This window comes from Mirounga leonina, unplaced genomic scaffold, assembly GCF_011800145.1.
Source record: "Mirounga leonina isolate KUSES-001 unplaced genomic scaffold, KU_Mleo_1.0 Mir_127, whole genome shotgun sequence".
Lineage (NCBI taxonomy): Eukaryota > Metazoa > Chordata > Mammalia > Carnivora > Phocidae > Mirounga > Mirounga leonina.
In genome coordinates, this window is record NW_023270316.1 from 11,566,582 (window position 1) to 11,585,148 (window position 18,567).

Genomic DNA, 18,567 nt, shown 5'->3' on the forward strand with positions numbered 1-18,567 from the left:
AATCCAGCTTTCAGATTGCTCTGAATCTGACTCTTGTTCCTGTAACTCTTCATCTACATGAATACCTTGATTTGACTGTACCCTGGCCTTTGAGTTTGGCTTTATCCCTTAATCCTATTTCCTGGTTTGGCTCCTGGACCTGGCCACGAAATGCTCAGTTCAACCTCCAGGAGCCAGGTTGGGGTTGCTGTGCCAGTCTCATGCCAAGGAGGGAATGTAGACACAGGCAATGAAGAGAGCAGTTTTCCTCTTTCTTCTATCTACCAAAACACAGTCATCTAGTCCAAATGGCCAACAGTTCATTAAGAGTGAAGTATTATTTTTGCTCATTTTATTTTAAGATTTTATTTATTTATTTGACGGAGAAAGAGACAGCAAGAGAGGGAACACAAGCAGCAGGAGTGGGAGAGGGAGAGGCAGGCTTCCTGCCAAGCAGGGAGCCCAATGTAGGGCTCCATCCCAGGACCCTGGGATCATGACTTGAGCTGAAGGCAGACGCTTAACGACTGAGCCAGCCAGGCGACCCTGCTCCTCACTTTTTAAAGAAGATTTTATTGGGGCGCCTGGGTGGCTCAGTCATTAAGCGTCTGCCTTCGGCTCAGGTCATGATCCCAGAGTCCTGGGATCGAGCCCCGCATCAGGCTCCCTGCTCTGCAGGAAGCCGGCCTCTCCCTCTCCCACTCCCCCTGCTTGTGTTCCCTCTCTCGCTGTGTCTCTTTCTGTCAAATAAATAAATAAAATCTTTAAAAAAAATAAAGATTTTATTTATTTATTTGAGAAAGAGCACAGCAGGGGGAGGGGCAGAGGGAAAGGGAGAAGGAGACTCCCCACTGAGCAGGGAGCCCAACACGGGGCTCACGACCCTGAGATCATGACCTGAGCTGAACTCAGATGCTTAACTGACTGAGCCACCCAGGTGCCCCTCTGCTCCTCATTTTTAATAATTATTTGGCATTAGTGAAAATGATGGGTGAAAGCCTCATTTCTCAGGTGACCACAGAATTCTTCAAATATACATATCTCCTTTTGTTCCTAAACAGAACATTTGCCAACTGAAATAGCAGAGAGATTTTAGTCTTTTTTTTTTTTTTTAAGATTCTATTTTTAAGTAATCTCTACACCCAATGTTGGGCTCAAACTTACAACCCTGAGATCAAGAGTCTCATACTCGACTGACTGAGCCAGCCAGGTGCCCTGAGAGATTTCCGTCTTCAGAGGAAATGAGGTGAGTATGGAATGAGTTGACAGGTAAAATTTAAGAGAGAATATTTATTTGGACTATTAGGTATATATACTCCTAGTCAAAGAGGTAAAAAATTGGTTGTTCAGATAATACCAAATACATTATATGACTTCATAATTTTTAATGTGGGCATTAGTTGCTTCCATTAAAATTTTCAATTTTATTCTGTAAATATCCAAAGACTACCTAAGAAATTGAAGCCGATACACAGTGCACATACACACAAAACTGAGTCTTACTAATTACCATCCAGTCCTAAACATGTTACAGAATTAGATGCAGGGTGGCCTCTCCACTCTTCCAATGACAATTTACTGTCTGTAAAAAGCAATATCCTTTAAGCATGATTATAAGCAATCCTTTCCATAATCTGGCTCTCTGTGTGTGTGTGTGTGTGAGAGAGAGAGAGAGAGAGAGAGAAAACGAGGACCGTGATAGTTGAATGGTTACAGTAGACTTAAAATGAAAACAACATATTCTGTGCTTGACGTTCTTCTACTCTATTCAAAACTTACCTAGTTTCATCTCCATGGGATGGTTACAAAGGGTGGTTAGTTAACAAGTGTCAGCTCCCACTGTATTCTGGTATAGCAGTAATTTCTAACAGACCCTGAGTCCCTGAGACCCCCCAGAGCTCTAAAGCTTCCAAAGGAACCTCCCCACATAACTTGCGTCTCTGCTGACTTTTGAGTGTACATGAAGGTCATTTAACTTGCCTTGGAAACCCTGTGAAGCAGAATTCTAACATGTTTTCAGTGTGCAGATACTCAGGTGGGGCACAGGACATTGGGACTCCATTCCCATGTGCTCTGCCACGCACAAGGGTAAGACATATCAGCATGCCTTCCATGAGACTCCCAAGTATAGGTTTCTCCCATTATCTGAAAGTAGAGCATTCCTCTGAAACCTTTTGTAAGCTGAAATGGCATAAAGTGAAGAAGCAATTATCATTAATGTATATGGAAAAATTTTTTTAGCATTTCCAGGTCCAAAAAATACCCCGTCTTAGGCTTTTCTGATACCTTACAACACATCTTGCTAACAGATGCACAAAATAAACGGAGATAAAGCACAAATGCTCACAGACACAGTTCAAAGCTCTGGTGGCTTGATGCTGAGATGCTGAGTGCAGTTCTCGGGGAAGGAGCTTGGTGGGGCCGCTCTGGATGCTATGGGTTTGCAATGCCTCTCTAACAGTTTGCTATAAAACCAATGCTGAATGCCATTTTTGCTTTTTTTGTAAAAGCAAAAATCCTCTTAGGATTTCTTTGAGTTAGTGAAAACAGGGACTAATGTAGGTCTTTCGTAAAAGCAACGTGGCATAACGCAAACTTTCAAAAAGCAAGGATACCTATATAGGGAGCATCAGGTGACAAACAGGAAAACCACCACTAAGTAGCCCAAATACCACCAAGAACATCGTTAAAGAGAGCAGGGAATTTTAAATTTTGTTAATGTAGGTGGGTTTGCCCATTTCTGTTCGCTTTTTGGGGCAGTGCAAATTTTCACACGAGTGGTGTAAATTCTGCACCGTATTTTGACACCTACTACATCTGATTCAAATGCAAATAAAAAAAATTGGGTTTGCATAATGAAAAACCATTCATTTTTCCTTTTCCCATCTCAGCAGGAATAGAAAGCAATTCCAAGCCACTCTGCAAATGTATCCAAGGTTAGAGATTTTGGAGGGAGGAGCCAGTGAGCATCTCATGCCCCAAATCACTGAAGCATTTCAGCAAACTAAACTGACTTAACATAGTAATTTAAGAAAGAGAGGGGGGAAAACCCTTCAGGGAAAAACGCTGTGAGATTTGTGAATGTTCTGTTGCAGAACAGGTTCTTTCTAAAAGAACCACCTGAGAGAGGCTTATTGTGTTGGATCGGATCTCTGGGTTCCACCCCAGGTGGCACACCCACCAGAGTCATCCCAGTGTGATTAGCATCAGAGCACATAAAGCCACCCTGGTGTGGTCAGTGGGCCCTTGGTCCTTTGCTGGGGTCTAAGCTCAGCAATGCAATAGTTTCTCTGGGCATCTCCACTCATCCGCTCCACATCCACCCAAACGTCCCTCTTCTTCCCTAACTCCCAGTGCCACTATTCTTTATGTGGCCTTCTCAGTCTTGCTGCCCAGAAAGTGCTCCAAAGCCCAAGTCTACCAGGCCCCCCTCCTCATGTTCCTTCTAGAGGTAGACCTGTTTCTAGGAGGCCTCTTCCTTCTTCTTATCCTCAGCTCCTCCAAATGAAACCCACAGTAAATCCCTCCCCAGACATATCTTGGAAATGATTAATCTCTCAGATTAACCGAATGGGCTCAAATATAAAAATATTTTTAAAAAACAGTAGGGTCGTTAAAGAGTGACAGATTTAAGCGCCATCTGGGCTCGCTGGTCAGGGTGGCGCGAATTCCATCAAACGGCTGAACGGTGCACGATCTGGGAATCCCATCTGTTTTATCTAACATGAATCAGTCCAACAGTTTGGCCATTTTGATGTTAGAGCTGTTTAAAAAAAAAAAACCCTGGACATATAATACCAATAGTTTTTCCTTCTCTAAACTTCTAGAATGCAAAATGTGCACTTGATTATCAGAATTAAAGATAGAAATGAAGCTTGAATTGCTTCTAAGAGCAGCCCTAAAGAAATTCTACATCAACCTTTTTTCATAAAATAATTATTTCCCCAGTTTTATTTTTTTTTAAACCTTTGGGACCATATGTGGAGACTTGTTAGGGTTATCATATGAAAGTTTACATTAATAATTTTTTTCACTAAAAACTACATTGCTAAGATTTTGGATCTTGTAAAATAGGAAACTGTTTTGGTTTTCTTTCTCATTGTAATTCTTCCTCTTCTGCCCCTCTCAAAAAAATATTTTTTATGAAAATAATATAAAAATATTATAATGGAAAGTAGTCAAAGATATCACTTAGACAATTTTAATGGTTCTTAAGAAATATTTTTTTAAAACAAGTAAAGCCTTCTCCTAGTTATTATAAAATGTGTTTAACCTTTAGTGCTTTTGGACTGCTTCCCTGTCTTGCTGTGCTATAATAATTCTTAGAAACACTAATCAGATTTTCCTGTCCCCAATAACATAGTTCTGTTTCTGAACAGTAGCATTAAATTGCCCCAAAACAAATACCCTGGATACCTAGTCTTTAATAAGCAGGAGAAAAAAATATATGATTTTTAGGAGTAAATATATTTTGACCATTTTGAGATTTCATTTAAAAAATTCATATTTTAAACTACGAATCAGACTATCTTTTAACTGGAAAATATTCTTCTGTTATGATATTGTGATTATAATTTCTATCTTTAAAAACATGGGGGATAATTCTCCTATTTAATTATTATGTAACATATTACAGCATTTTACACATGAAATACGTGAAAACGAAACAATAATAAAACTAATATTCATGTAATTATGTATTTAAAGGGGGATTGCACATTGTCATATAATTTTATTCCAGTTTTTTGTCATCTTTTATAACTGATGTGGCACAAAATAACTTCTTCAGGACTAGATTTGTGTCTTCTAGCCATTTTACATACCAAATACATTTCCTAAAACATAGAATTCTCTGGAAATACAAAGCTGGCACTATGTGGCATGTTATGAGTATGTGCATTTATTGTTTCCTCATCTATAAAACCAGGACAATAATATCTTCCTGTAGGACTCTTTCAGGGATTATATTTGATAATGTTTTTAAAAGTATATTAAAAATTATAAAGTATTAGGCAAAGGTAAGTATTACTAACCCTAATAACAATAATTTTATATTCTTATGGAACAAAAACTACTGAAAAATAAAACGTCCTTTCTCCCAGTCTCCCTTATGATTAAATAAAGAAGCACATATGAATTCTTTCTTCAACACAATTGGCTTTAAAGTATCCACTTCAGGGAATTACAAAATTTCAGAGAAAAATTACTTCTACTTTTGATAAATTTTAAAATGCAGAAGCAAACAGTAAAATTGCCAGAAACTTTATTTGTATCCTTTACTTTCCTGGAAGTTGCTGTGGCCAGTTCAGAACTCTAAGAGCACATGAAAACTTCTGTTCAAGGGGACTGGTCCCAGACCTGAACTGGGATATAGCTCCATGTCCATGACCCTGATCATCTCACTAAATGTCAGTGGTCAAGAGTTACAATCCATTTAGGCCACAACTAAGACAAATGCTGGGACCACCAACTTCTCTTTTTCCTTCAAGCTTATAAAATAAATGATTTTTTAAAAAAAGGAGAGAACTTTTGGAAGATAAATGCTATTTACAATGTCTTTAAGGAGAGAAACTGCACTATTAAAATTTCGTTAAATTTGCAGTCTTATCCCTCTCAGCATCACCTGAAACAAGACATGGGTCCTAGCATTGGGCTCCCAGTTGCTTCTTTCCCCTTTCCCTGTGGTGACCAAGCCTGTGGCATGCTCCTAGAACAGCAGTAGCAAATGAGATCCATCCGAGCCCAGCTTTAGTGACAATGGAGCAGCTGAAGTTGTCCCTGTGAGATGCCAGCTGGCTTCTGCACAAAGGTAACAAGGTTTCTTTGTTTGTTGTTAATCCCTTTGGCTTCTTATCACCCCCAATTCATGCAGACATGCACTGGACACTTGCATCAGGTGGCTACAGTACTGATGTCTGGTCTCCACAAAAGCGTGGTGCCCACATCCCTAGGCAAATCCCCTACTCTAGAGCCTGGAATACTTGTTCAGCAGGCACACCAAAAAAAGAGGTCAGTTACACTTGGTTGCAAGATGGTTCTGCTGCCCAGCAGTGGAACGTGAGGACACGTTAGGCCATGGGATGGGGTAGGCAGCAACGAGTGCTTTGGGTAAAAGTGACAAGCAGTTACAGTCACGGGAGAAATACCACAAAGACATTCTTCCTTGGCCAGATAAAATGACCCCAATGAAGCAGTGTGCATTCAAAGATGCCAACCAGAAAATGTTATTATTTATACCCATGCATGTGGCTAGTATCGAAAGAGGCCCTGTTTGCTCCAGTTTGATACATTGTTCAATCAATGGATACATATCTCTAGGGTTTATAAAGTTAGGAGGAAACATTCCCCTTGAGATTCACCTAAGTAGCACAATGTGAGCTAAGAGAAGTGATAAGCTTGTACTGCCTAATTTTCATTCTAGCATATTCCTTGACAAAATTACCATATTTTGAAATCATAGTTCATTTAACTACATCTCATTCCCTGTGTCTAATATGCATTTGAGTAATTTTATTAAACCTTAAACCTTGTTTTATTTATTTATTTTTTAAGATTTTATTTATTTATTTGACAGAGAGAGATATAGCGAGAACAGGAACACAAGCAGGGGGAGTGGGAGAGGGAGAAGCAGGCTTCCCGTCAAGCAGGGAGCCCGATGCAGGCTCGATCCCAGGACCCTGGGATCATGACACGAGCCGAAGGCAGACGCTTAACGACTGAGCCACCCAGGCGCCCCTAAACCTTGATTTAAAGAAAATGTTCAGTCCTGCAGGACTCTAGCATGAGATGTTCTTTCTTTGTACCAAGATGTACCAATATCTCAGACTTCAGCACTGTATTTTGAGCCACTGAACAGTGGCCCATTTAAAGGTAAATAAGAACCACACATACACAAAAAATAATAGTCTCAATAATGTCTCATTATCCCTTACCAAAACTGGTGTAATGTGCAGTGAGAATTGGGAAATATTTTATAAATGTGCTGTACTATCTAAGTTATTAAATTTGATGGTGGCAAAGGAAAAGATGGCATCACCCATTTGTCAGGTTAACCCATAAATCTGTACTTTAAATGTGACAATTTGTCAGATTAGCAATGCTAATGAAAAAATAAACCTTCTCCTAAAAATCTTAGTTTTCAACTCATTTTAACTATTACCTGACAAATAAAAATCTTTTAAAGACTTAGAAGATATAGGGGCACTCAGCTGGCTCAGTTGCAAGAGCATGCAGCTCTTGATCCCAGGGTCATGAGTTCGAGCCCCACACTAGATAATAGAGATTACTAAAAAACAAACAAACAAACAAACAAACTTAAAAAAGGATAGAAATCTATTTTTTCAAAACATACATTCAACAAAATAGAACCAATGGTCTAACATCAGTAGCTAATGTGATTCTCTCTCCACAAAAGTAGCTATGGGGAAAAGACACTAGAAAAGATTTAGAATCTATTTGGCTCAAGATAACTGATGAAAATCTATTCCTCCCTTAAAAAAAAAAACAAAACCACGTTATTATTGCTGTGTCAGCTTTTTAAATAATTTTAAGTGCTAACATCTCATCAAATTACTAAAGATCACACAGCACTATCAAATGTGTGCTGAGATTTATCTTAAATAATCTCAAACTTCTAAAACTTCTGCAGCTTTAGTAGAAGCATCATAAAGTACTCGACAACTAGAGTAAACCTCTTTAAAGTGACAAAATAGCAAGGAAAGGTCAGGGAGCCAAGCAGGTCAACAAAGTCCTTCTTCCCAATCTGGGGTCATTCTTCCCTCCAGCACTGATTGGTCTCCCAGTAAATTCCACATTAGCTCCTCCCTTCAGCTGCAGCAGAAACACTTGAACTGCCTTCTCTCTCCACAAAAGTTTAGTTTGCTGATTGGGCATGAAACAAAGGGAAGACAGCAGGGGTACAATTTATAAGGGGGCAGGCGAGGTTGACAGGCTATTGTGCTCTGGAGGCATCCACAAGCTGTTAATTCTATTTTAACATCGTTAATAAGACTGTTAACACATCAGACTTTGTTTAGAGACCTTGAAAACATCAACAAACTATTAAACGACCCACCTGAAATAAAATAGTATCCACTTTGGAAGCATCAAATTCATACTTTTTTTTTTATCCTTAAAATTGAAAGACTAAAGAAAGGAAAAAGGAAATCCATTACTGTAAAGTGTGTGCAGATACCCCAAATCCTTATGTTTAATACTCTTGAAACACTTTTTTATTTTGATGTTATCTTCGATCTATGAATTTTCAAAATAAGGAAGTCATATCAAAATAGAATCACTTCCATGTACATACGCAAAAAGGGATTAAAAACACAAATGCACAGATTTAAATATTTAAAATGAATAATAAGTCTGACAGATTAACAGCAGTTAATTTTGCAATAGAATAACGTTTTGAGCTTAGTCTTTAAAGAAATAGGAAAACACCCCACTATACATGGAAAGTTTTGGTATTATACCCTCATGTCCAACTAAAAAACTGCTAAGTAATTTCAGCAAGAGTAGAAGGTTCCAATTCATGACTTAAGAAAAATAAACTTTCTAAATACTATTTTGCTTTTTCCACCTCCTTTGTTTCACTTAGCTTAATTTTAGGAATTAAGACTATTCAAAGTAAAAAGTACTATGCTTAAAATCAAGGAGACCAAATACTCAGTAATCAATATTCAACAATCAATGTTAATAAAGAAAAAATTTTCAATTTTTTGGTGTAAATGTATTTTTTGGTGTCAAACTCTTTTCAATTAAAATAGTGTATTACTTATGGGATAATCTACTAAAATTACTATAATTGACATTTAACTATTTTTTCATGTAAAGGCAAAAATATATATTACAAAGAATTTGTAATAATATCTTAAAAAATTTTTTTCTGGACGCTAGGTATCTGAAATCTAGTCACTGAAAAAACTTGAAGCATTCTGGATGTAGCTTAAAGTACTGATTTTCTAAAACACTGTAATACAAATTTGTAGGTGTTAATTTTAAACATCCTTGCCTGTGATTTAAAACAACAGTTACTTAATACTCTTGCCAGCACCAGAGAGAAAAATTAAAAAGCATGAGAAATTAAGGTGGAATCAAGTTATGTAGACGGGATATAAAGCTTTTCGAAGAGAGCAGGGAATTCTAGGGAATATTTAAATCTTTTGACTCCTTTGAGTGTGGCTGTTTACTGGTGACTAGTGGTGGGCTAGGGTTGGGGGACATGGTGAATGAACACACTGTAGAGGCTACTCACAAACAAGGACGTTAATGTGAGAACACAGACGGGTAAACTTATGGGCAAATGCCGAGGCAACTCTAAATGCAATCTCCGCGTTGAACACAACACAAGAGAGTTCTCAACAGGTCAAATGACCAATGAGCAAACGCTGGTTCAAGGCATGGCGACTTCAGGCGACACAGTCTGGGAAAACATCAATCACCACACATTTTTACAAGTGGAAATCAAGGCAGTAACCCTGAATGATGACCGACGAAGAAATAACATTTGGCTACCACTGTTCAATTGCCTTTCCCAAATACAATGCCGTGCTTATTTCTCCGGCTTCCTACAATCTTTCATGTTTCAGATACACACATTTCAATCCAAGTGTTTCAGTTGCCATAACAACTTCATAAATTTGTTCTCAGATGTCCTTTTTAATCACATCATTTTTAAAAAGCTGGATGGGTCCGGACAGTGCCTCAATTTATTCCGTTCACACCTGGCTCTTGAGGAGTTGGGGTATTTGTTCCTTTATGCTAAGAAGCTCAAACACCTGAAAATAATGTCACTGTTCCTCTCTATCCATAGGTAAAGAATATGTTTTTTAAAAATCTGTTTGCATGTGGCCTTATCATCAAATTTTTAAAACCCAGGCGACAATGCCCAGGAATCGTCCCCTGGTTCGTGAAGTACAGAGATTGCTAACGCTGCCCAGTCGTGTCCAGAAGGGCCCTGTGCACAGAGCAGCCGCTTTATTTCCAGATATCAATTATTTATACTGTCAAACAGGTTTTTGATAGAATCCTAGTGGTTTTAATTGGCTTCTAGTGACTATCACTACCTAGTATCTTTAAAATATTATCCACCTTACGATGGGAAAATAAAACCATGCAAGTATGTAACAGTTTCAACAGCATGCATTAATTTTTTAAATACTTAGCAATATTTTCAGATTTCATTCCAATAAAAAATAAGGCACAGTAATCCTGGCATCGTTAAACAAATGACTTTTGCCAACATCAACAACCAGACAATGGAAAACAGGACTCCACCAACAAACGGAGAACGGGTGTCAAAAAATTCAAGCTGGGATTTTTGCATATGTAGTGAAACCGAAGGCACTTCCCAGAAGGTATTGAAATGCACAGATAAGAACACAAAAGGCCCTGAAGTGGTTTTGAGGGTCACGGTTTGCTATTAAACACAGCAGATGGAAACATGTGAAAGTCCAGGTGAGTGAACTTTAGAATGCTCAAGTATAAAATAAAACCAGGAGTAATGGACAAGTTAGGGCAATCGACAATTCTAGAGTTCTGTTTTTAATTGCACTATCAGTTTGTTAGAACAGAAACACATACACATATAAATACACACATAATTATATATATATTTAAAATTAAAGGAATGAGGTAGAGGGGAACGCACTGTTTATAACCCCATCTGTCGAAAATTAAAACGCAGGGTGAATGGTATGCAGCTAAGTACCAGCAAAAAGTAAATATTGGCTATATTTAAGGAAGAAGGAGAAGAACAGATGTTATATAAGAAGTTGGACCTTTAGCTTCAAAAAATACTACACATCACTAGTTCTCTGCCGCTGGAAAAAAATCTTTAATTATGTGAAGAGTGAAGAGAAGGTGAGACTCTGTACCTTTGAATACTAAATTAGGAAGCAGCCGCATCAAAGGCAGGCTTGATCCGTTCTGCCTGAAAAATTAATAGGCTTGACAAGTCCTTTACGGTATCTTCTAGAATTGCAAAAAAAAGAGGTTCTAGTGACACCCACAGTCCCAGGAACAAAATGCACCTGTGAAGGAGGACTTGGGGTTGGGGGAGGGCTTTTTTGTTTGTTTGGGGGGGCAGTTGTTTGTTTTTCTTTCATCACAGTGGATAAAGCCTTCGGCCCTGACTCTACAGAGGATCTACACGACGACTTCCTCCAGCTTCTTCTCCCTCCTCTTCCTCTCTCCAGCCCGCTGCCCCACTGCCTGAGGCCTGTAGCCTACTGGAGAAGGCCCGTAGCTACAACAGGGCCTGGCTGGAGGGCCTGGCCACCCCAATCCTGCAGTTTCAAAGGGCAGGGAGTTGAAAAGGAGGGGAGAACTGTGAGAGGGGAAGGGATACTGAGGAGAGACATCAATTCGGCATTCCTCAGTGGCTTCAGATCTTCACACTTGTTTTCTTTCCCCCTCTTCACTCCTGGAAGGGTGAGGCGGGAACCAGCACTTCAAAGGGGAAACTTCTTGGAAGGACTTGTTATCTAGCTCTGCTCTTCCCATCAGCGTGATTAACACCAAAGGTTGTTATTAAATGATAAAAACAAAATTATCTCTCTTAAAGAAAACTACTTTTCAGTTCCTGCGTTGCTTGCTGATGAAGATGTTGGCGTTAAGGAGGGTCGGGAGGGTGACAGCACAAAGGCCTTGACTTAGCTCAGCTCCTTTCAGAAAAATGTAAGCACACCTCTGCAGAGTGGGGGCACGCAGGCGGCCTTCTGCTCATACATCAAACTCTCATCCTCATCTTTTGTCCACCAGCTCTCTGCACCCGACTCCTGTCGCAGGGAGTGGGGACGGCCCAGAGGGGCCAGAGCTCCAACAGGAAGGGGAGGGACGGAAAAAGGTCGCCAATTCAATAGTAGGAAGCCACCATATGGGGCAGGATAAGGCAGGCACACAGACGGGCTCTGTGTCTGGGACGGAGAGGAAACATGGAGGTTCAAGGCAAATGCCTCCCAATGAAACAAACTTGGCTTGCATTACTGGGCAATGCTGATAAAGAAACTAACCGAAGATGGCTATTTAAAGATGAAGGAAAGCAGAACTGCTAATTCACTTAACAAATGTTAATTGCTCAAAACCAAGCAGCTCAATTTCAAGAGGGCCTAAGAGGCCTAAGAATATAAATTTCAAGAATGCCTAAGAATGTAACTTACAGCACAAAGCACATGCAATATTATCTTCGAAAAATAAAAGATTTTCAGGATCAAGAATCAACTTAAAATTCTACCTTCATCTTTCTTTTTTTAAGGGTTTAGTTTTTTTCCCACCACCCCCAATTAGGTCAGAATTTAAATAATGCTATTACAATTTAACTATAAGCCATTTATTTCACTGCCTTTTTAAAAGAAAAGATGAAAGCGACCCATGTACCTTATTCCTAAAGAGCTCAAAATCTGAATTTAAAAAAATAAAACATTACTAAACAATTACGTAGAAAGTCAAGAAGGGTTTCTGAAAGAGCTATCAAAAGACAATATTTGTATAGAATTTGAGCGTTAGCAGCTAGCCTGACACAGCAAAACCATTGTATTTTCCACTAGTTTTGTTTTGCTATATACAGCTGTGTTTTCACAGATGCAAAGCCATGTGTCTCCACCAAAAGGTCTAGCCTTCCCTTCAGATGTGAATGCAGATCAAAGGTTCAAACGCAGAAATACAAGATCCTTTTCCCTTTGGAACATGTTTTTATTTTTCTGCAGTGGCTGCAACCCAGAATTTCCATCTGTTGTCCTTCTGCAGTATACAAGTTAACCTTAGCAGTGGGGCTCAGGGCACTGTTATCTCAGCTAAGAAGTGCACAGATGAAGCACGTCTGCATCCAAACAGCTCCCCAACATGTCCACCCAGCTGAGAGAGAACTGAACAAGGCAGGAGCAGAACCCATTTCAGCTGCTATACAGAAATTTGTTTTTAAATTCCTCTGAAACATCAGATTATAAATTTAAGATGGGGTTTTGCTTTTACACAACATGCACCCTGATAAAGATAGAAGTATCAACTGATTTCCTGCCTATCTTTACTTCCTCCTATCCCCAGTAGTATGCAACAAGACATTCTGCATTTGAATCTCCATTTATGGAAAATCCTCTAACAGAAACATATTTGATAAAAAAATTCATTAATCCTAAGGGATTTTTTATTTTTCATTACAAGTTAGGAACCCATAATTCTGAATGGAAATTCTTTTTTGCCATTTTTTTTTTTAAGTAGGCTTCACGCCCAACAGGGGCTTGAACTCGCAACCCTGAGATCAAGAGTCGAATACTCTACCGACTGAGGCAGCCAGGCACCCCCTGAACAGAAATATTTTTAAATGTTTCTATTACCTACTATTTTTAAATAACTCTTTTCCCCTCAATTTCCATTCCTTGTAGTGCATATATCCTCAGAATGACTGAAGAGAAAAATAAGTTTCTCTGTTCCCCTACTTTGAAAATGGATTTATTGCCATGTAAACATCTGCTTAGGAGAACAGTAAAAATAAAGCACTGAAAAGGTGGATGGCTTTGAAGTTAATTTTGGCGGGTTTTTAAGGTCACTAAATTGAAAGAAAAAGAGAGAGAGAGACATATCTACTTATCTGTAGAAGAGCAAGAGAGTTTACAGGGATGAATGGATGGATGGAGATGACAGATACAAAGCTTTGGCTAGTCCTTAGAGAGATTCTACAAAAACCCAAAGTGGAAAGCGTCACGGACTGGTCCTAACGCTAATGTGTGAGTGCCATCTAGTGGTCTGCCTAGAACTGCACCCCGGTCTAGCTACACTTGGAAACTTCATCCAGTGGTCTGTGGCTCTTTACCCCCATTTCTCCACTCCATTTTAGCTCATCCCACTACTCACAGCCCTCCCGCCCAATAATTGCCCTAATTACCAAATAAACCAAAAATACAAAAAGCCTTAGAAAACAATATGGGGGATGATCCCAAAGGTTGGGTTGGGTCTCCCAGAAGCAAAATGTATCACAGGTGTCCCCACACTGAGGGCTGCCTCCAAGCCATGCGGAGAAACGTAAAGGGGCAGTTTCTTTCTTTTTCTTTTTTAAAGATTTTATTTATTTGACAGAGAGAGACACAGCGAGAGGGGGAACACAAGCAGGGGGAGTGGGAGAGGAAGAAGCAGGCTTCCCGCGGAGCAGGGAGCCCGATGTGGGGCTCGATCCCAGGACCCTGGGATCATGACCTGAGCTCCTGGGATCATGACCTGAGCCAAAGGCAGACGCTTAACAACTGAGCCACCAGGCGCCCCTTAAAGGGGCAGTTTCTACATAAAGAGTTCTTGTGACACCTGAAGGACCAGACTAAATAAACAGAAAGCCCTACTACCTATACCTGCCCACTCTCTGGTGTTAATCTTTGGTGGCGGGGGGATGGGGCGCCTGGGTGGCTCAACTGGTTAAGCCTCCACCTTCAGCTCAGGTCATGATCCCAGGATCCTGGGATCGAGCCCCGCATCGAGCTCTCTGCTCCTCAGAGAGTCTGCTTCTCCCTCTCCCTCTGATCCTTACCCCTCTCGTGCTCATTCTCTTTCACTCTCTCTCTCAAATAAATAAAATCTTAAAAAAAAAAAAGATTAATCGTTGGGGGGGTGGATAATTAGCTCTATTGCTGGGCATCAGTATTCCTCTGTAGGTACTGAGAGGTAGAGAACAAGAGGCAGGTAGTCTGTCCTGGGGAGGTGACCTGGGGAGACAAGGACTCATTTCATCATTTCCTCCTGCTCTGAGAAGGGGTCAGTCACTGAGAGGAGGGTGAACAGCTCATGTGAGAATGAGCGGGGGCGGGGGGGGGCACCTATGTTCTTCACAGACTGCTGCGGAGTCCCATGCCAGGGTACATGGCAACTCAGAGGGTTTAGTCAAAGGCAGCCCTGGCACACTAGGGTCTTGTGCAGTGGTAACTGAGACTGATTTTCCTTAGATCACCTGTCTCACTCCTTCTCCCCTCCCTTTCCACTTTAATATAATAAATGGTTACATCACACTATGCCCACACCTGTTCTAAGTTCTTTCCATTTTATCACACCAAATCTTCATAAAAACTCTCTGAGGTAGGTACTATTACTATCATCCCTATTTCACAGAAAAGACAACTGGATTAGAAAGGTGTAGCCAGCTCCCAACAGTGGCAGTGCTGGGATTAAGTGCAGGAGTCTGGCTCCAGACTGTGCCATCTGCACAAAAGCACCTTTCCCCTCTATACGAAGACATGGACACTTAAAAGCATTGAACAGTTAAAGAAGGTGTTAAGGGACTAACAGGGTTAGCCCTTGAATATGCAGGGCAAGGGCTGCCATGGTAGTAAGTGCTCCCCAGCAATGTGACTTTGGGCAAGGATGTAACGTCAGAGCATCAGTTTGTCTGACTATAAAATGGGGCTATGATATCTATTTGGCTGCCTCAAAGTAGGTTGCTGAAAATGCAATGAGATAATCTGTGTGGATATGGTCTGTAAAGTCCAATGGAACAGAAGTGGTATTCATTTTCATCATGTGAGACCATCCCTGCTGCCTGACATCCAGAGAGGGCCACTCACAAAGACAACAGGCACCAGAAGCAAAGCTGACAGTTTCCATACTTCAAATACTTACTTTAAGTTCCATGGAACCCACAATGTGTCACTTACTGGGATGAGAGGTCGCCCTCATTATCGCCTCCTCCCCACATTATGCCAGGGCCCAAGAAGCAAACTGGATTTAGGAAGCTTGAATTACGAATAATAATGAGAAATAATTGTGCTGATATTAATCCTCCTAAAACAAACACAGTGGTTAATATCTCCAGCCAGCATCTGAGGCAGCATCCTGCAGTACCTACATGCGTGTGGTGGCCATGCGGGAGGAGAGATGCCCAGAGCTGACTGACCCACATGCTTGTCCCACCCATTAGAGGTCACTGTCCTGGCTTCTTTCTGTGAGTCATACTTTGTGCGCAGACACCTGAAAGAGCATAGCTGTACTGACAGTAACAAAATCCAACACTGCAGCACCTGCCATACTCTTCTAAGTTCTTCCCCCTGACCCTGCTTTATTGAGATATAATCGACATATAATATTGTGTAAATTTAAGATACACAACATAATGATTTGATATACATATGCATTGCAAAATAATTACAATAAGGTTAACACATCCATCACTTCACGTAATTACCATTTGTGTGTGTGTGTGTGTGTGTGTGTGTAGTGAGAACATTTAAGATCTATTTACTTCAGTCTGGCAAGGAGAAGGGTTCTCAAGACAGATGGGTCATTGTGTGGAAAGAATGGGTCTGGGCCAGAATCCTGGTTCTGCCAAGCATCACCGTGTAATCCCAGTTAAGTTCCTTAACTCCCTGGGTCTTGGGCTCATCCAATATGAAACAGGGATCACAACACCTGTCCTATTCAGAGTTCAATGAGATGATGGACTCACAGAGTTCTGCACCAACCTTGGAGGAGGACTCAGTGTATATTCACTGAATGACAGAAAGGAGGGGATCACCAAAGGATGATGGCAGTGTGCATCGCCATGGGAACTCCACTGTAAGGAGTGTACAGCATTGTCCACATTTCCCCCTGTGCATGCTAAATGCACAGTTTAATGCTTAAGAACACAGATTCTGGAGTCGGGCAGACCCAGGTACAGGTGCAGCTTTTTTTTTTTTTTCCTGTTCTCTCAGTAACCTTGGCCAAGTTTCTTAACTTCAGTAAACATGGTTCCTAATCTATAAAATGGGGCTGACAACAGGACCAAGCTTATTGGACTGTTCCGAAGCATGCAAGCAGGTAACACACTGAATAGTTTGAAATATAATATGTGTGGCAGAGCGAGGTTTGAGAGATTAACCACTGGGTTTGATCCCACAGGAGTTAACATCAGCACTGTTACTTCTCATTATAGACACTTAAGTTGTGTTAAAATACTCCTTAATTTTAAAATTGTGAGTTGTCTCAATGTGTCTCACTTCCAGTTTTGAGGCCAGAAGCTCTGTGCTCTGCCCACTTTCACTTTCACTCATTGTTCTGATGCGACTGCTTTGGAGACCTTGATAGTAAGCAAGACTATGGTGACATGGAAGCAGGCTAATACACTGGGCAAGAAAAGACTTGAGACCCGATGACTTGGGCTGAACAGGATCACCCCTCCACATACGGGCCTCAGGGCTTGAGTGGAGGCCCCAAGCCCCAGCCCTCCCTTCCTCTTAGTGCCCCTGGTTCAGTCCTGTGTGCGGACATGCCAACTTGCACATCTAAGCTCGGTGCCAGGGCCCAAGAGGCAAACTGGTGCCTAAGCACTTCCCAGCCCACCGCACCTGTTAGCTACCCCTCAGGTCTGGGGTGTAAACACTACAGCAGCACTGTCTGCCCACCAGGACAGACCCAGGGAGAAGCTCATGGATGCCCAGCTAACAGTGACATTTCCCGGCCTCTCCTGTGTCTGGGTATATTCATGAGAGTTGTGGTGGGTGGGGTGTGTCAGGGTGAGCCGAAGTATGGGATGCCTGTATAAGGAAGAGCAATCTTCCAGTTCCCCGTGTCATGGGCCCAGTCGGAGCAGCCCTCTTAGGTAAGATGCTGAGGGTAGAAGAGCCACAAGATAAAAGGAACCTGGGTCCTCACAGAGCCATCACATACACACTCTACTACCTACCTACACTTAAAGTGAGAGAGAAATTATTTTAGATAATGGCACTGAATCTGGGGGCCTTTTGGTTACAACATCCAAACCTGTACCCTGACTTATATACTAGTTACTCTACACGTTTGAATGAAATGGGTACCTAGCCCACCGTGCCTAGCATATTATCACTTGAATCAGTCTAATTTTGAGCAGGAGAAAGAACAGGTAAACCAAAACTATACTGTTGGTCCACTAGGACATCTGGAGCACTATGGGATTCCAAGTATGAGGGAAGGTTAATAAAAACTAGCAAGGAGGAAAAAAGAAAAAAAAAAACAGAGAACAAATGGAAAGCCAAGGAGAAAACAATCAGCAACTGCTCATGTGATAGTTTTATTTTTTATTTTTTTAAAGATTGTATTTATTTATTTGAGAAAGAGAGACAGAGAGAGAGAGCACAAACAGGGGGAGTGGCAGAGGGGGAGGGACAAGCAGACTCCCCACTGAGCAGGGAGCCTGATGCAGGATGCAGGTCTCAATCCCAGGACACCAAGATCATGACCTGAGCCGAAGTCAGATGCTTAACCAACTAAGCCACCCAGGCGCCCCTCATGTGGTAGTTCAAATTTTCAAATAGATGTCCATGATTAAGGAGACATCTTAAAATGAAATATCATTATTTCATTTGCTCATAATAATAATGGTGCCACTACCACCAGATGAGTAAACTGAAGCACAGATACTTGCCCTGCAGTTACAATGGAGTAAATCTTATTTGTTTGTTTATTTATTTATTTACTTACTTATTTATTTTAGAGAGAGAGCACACACGTATGCACGAAGTGGGGTGGGGGGGGTGCTGCGCAAAGGGAGAGGGAGAAAGCGTGAAGCCTGACACCGGGCTCCATCTCACAACCCTGAGATCACGACCTGAAATTAAGAGTTGGACGTTTAACTGACTGAGCCATCCAGGCATC

General features: G+C 41.0%; 1 protein-coding gene across 4 annotated transcripts in view; it reads right to left on the reverse strand.

Annotated features, from left to right (window-relative positions):
- The window catches only part of CLYBL (citramalyl-CoA lyase), a 257,573-nt gene that overhangs the window by 197,592 nt on the left and 41,414 nt on the right, over positions 1-18,567 (reverse strand). Inside the window, exon 1 of one of the 4 annotated variants that reach the window (XM_035003115.1) lies at positions 8,054-8,610. The exons of the other annotated variants lie outside the window; for them this stretch is intronic. Within the exon in view, the coding sequence (XP_034859006.1) occupies positions 8,054-8,094 (41 nt within the window). The 5' untranslated portion in view covers positions 8,095-8,610. Of the gene's footprint in view, positions 1-8,053; positions 8,611-18,567 lie in introns of those variants that run through there. 4 annotated transcript variants of the gene reach the window in all.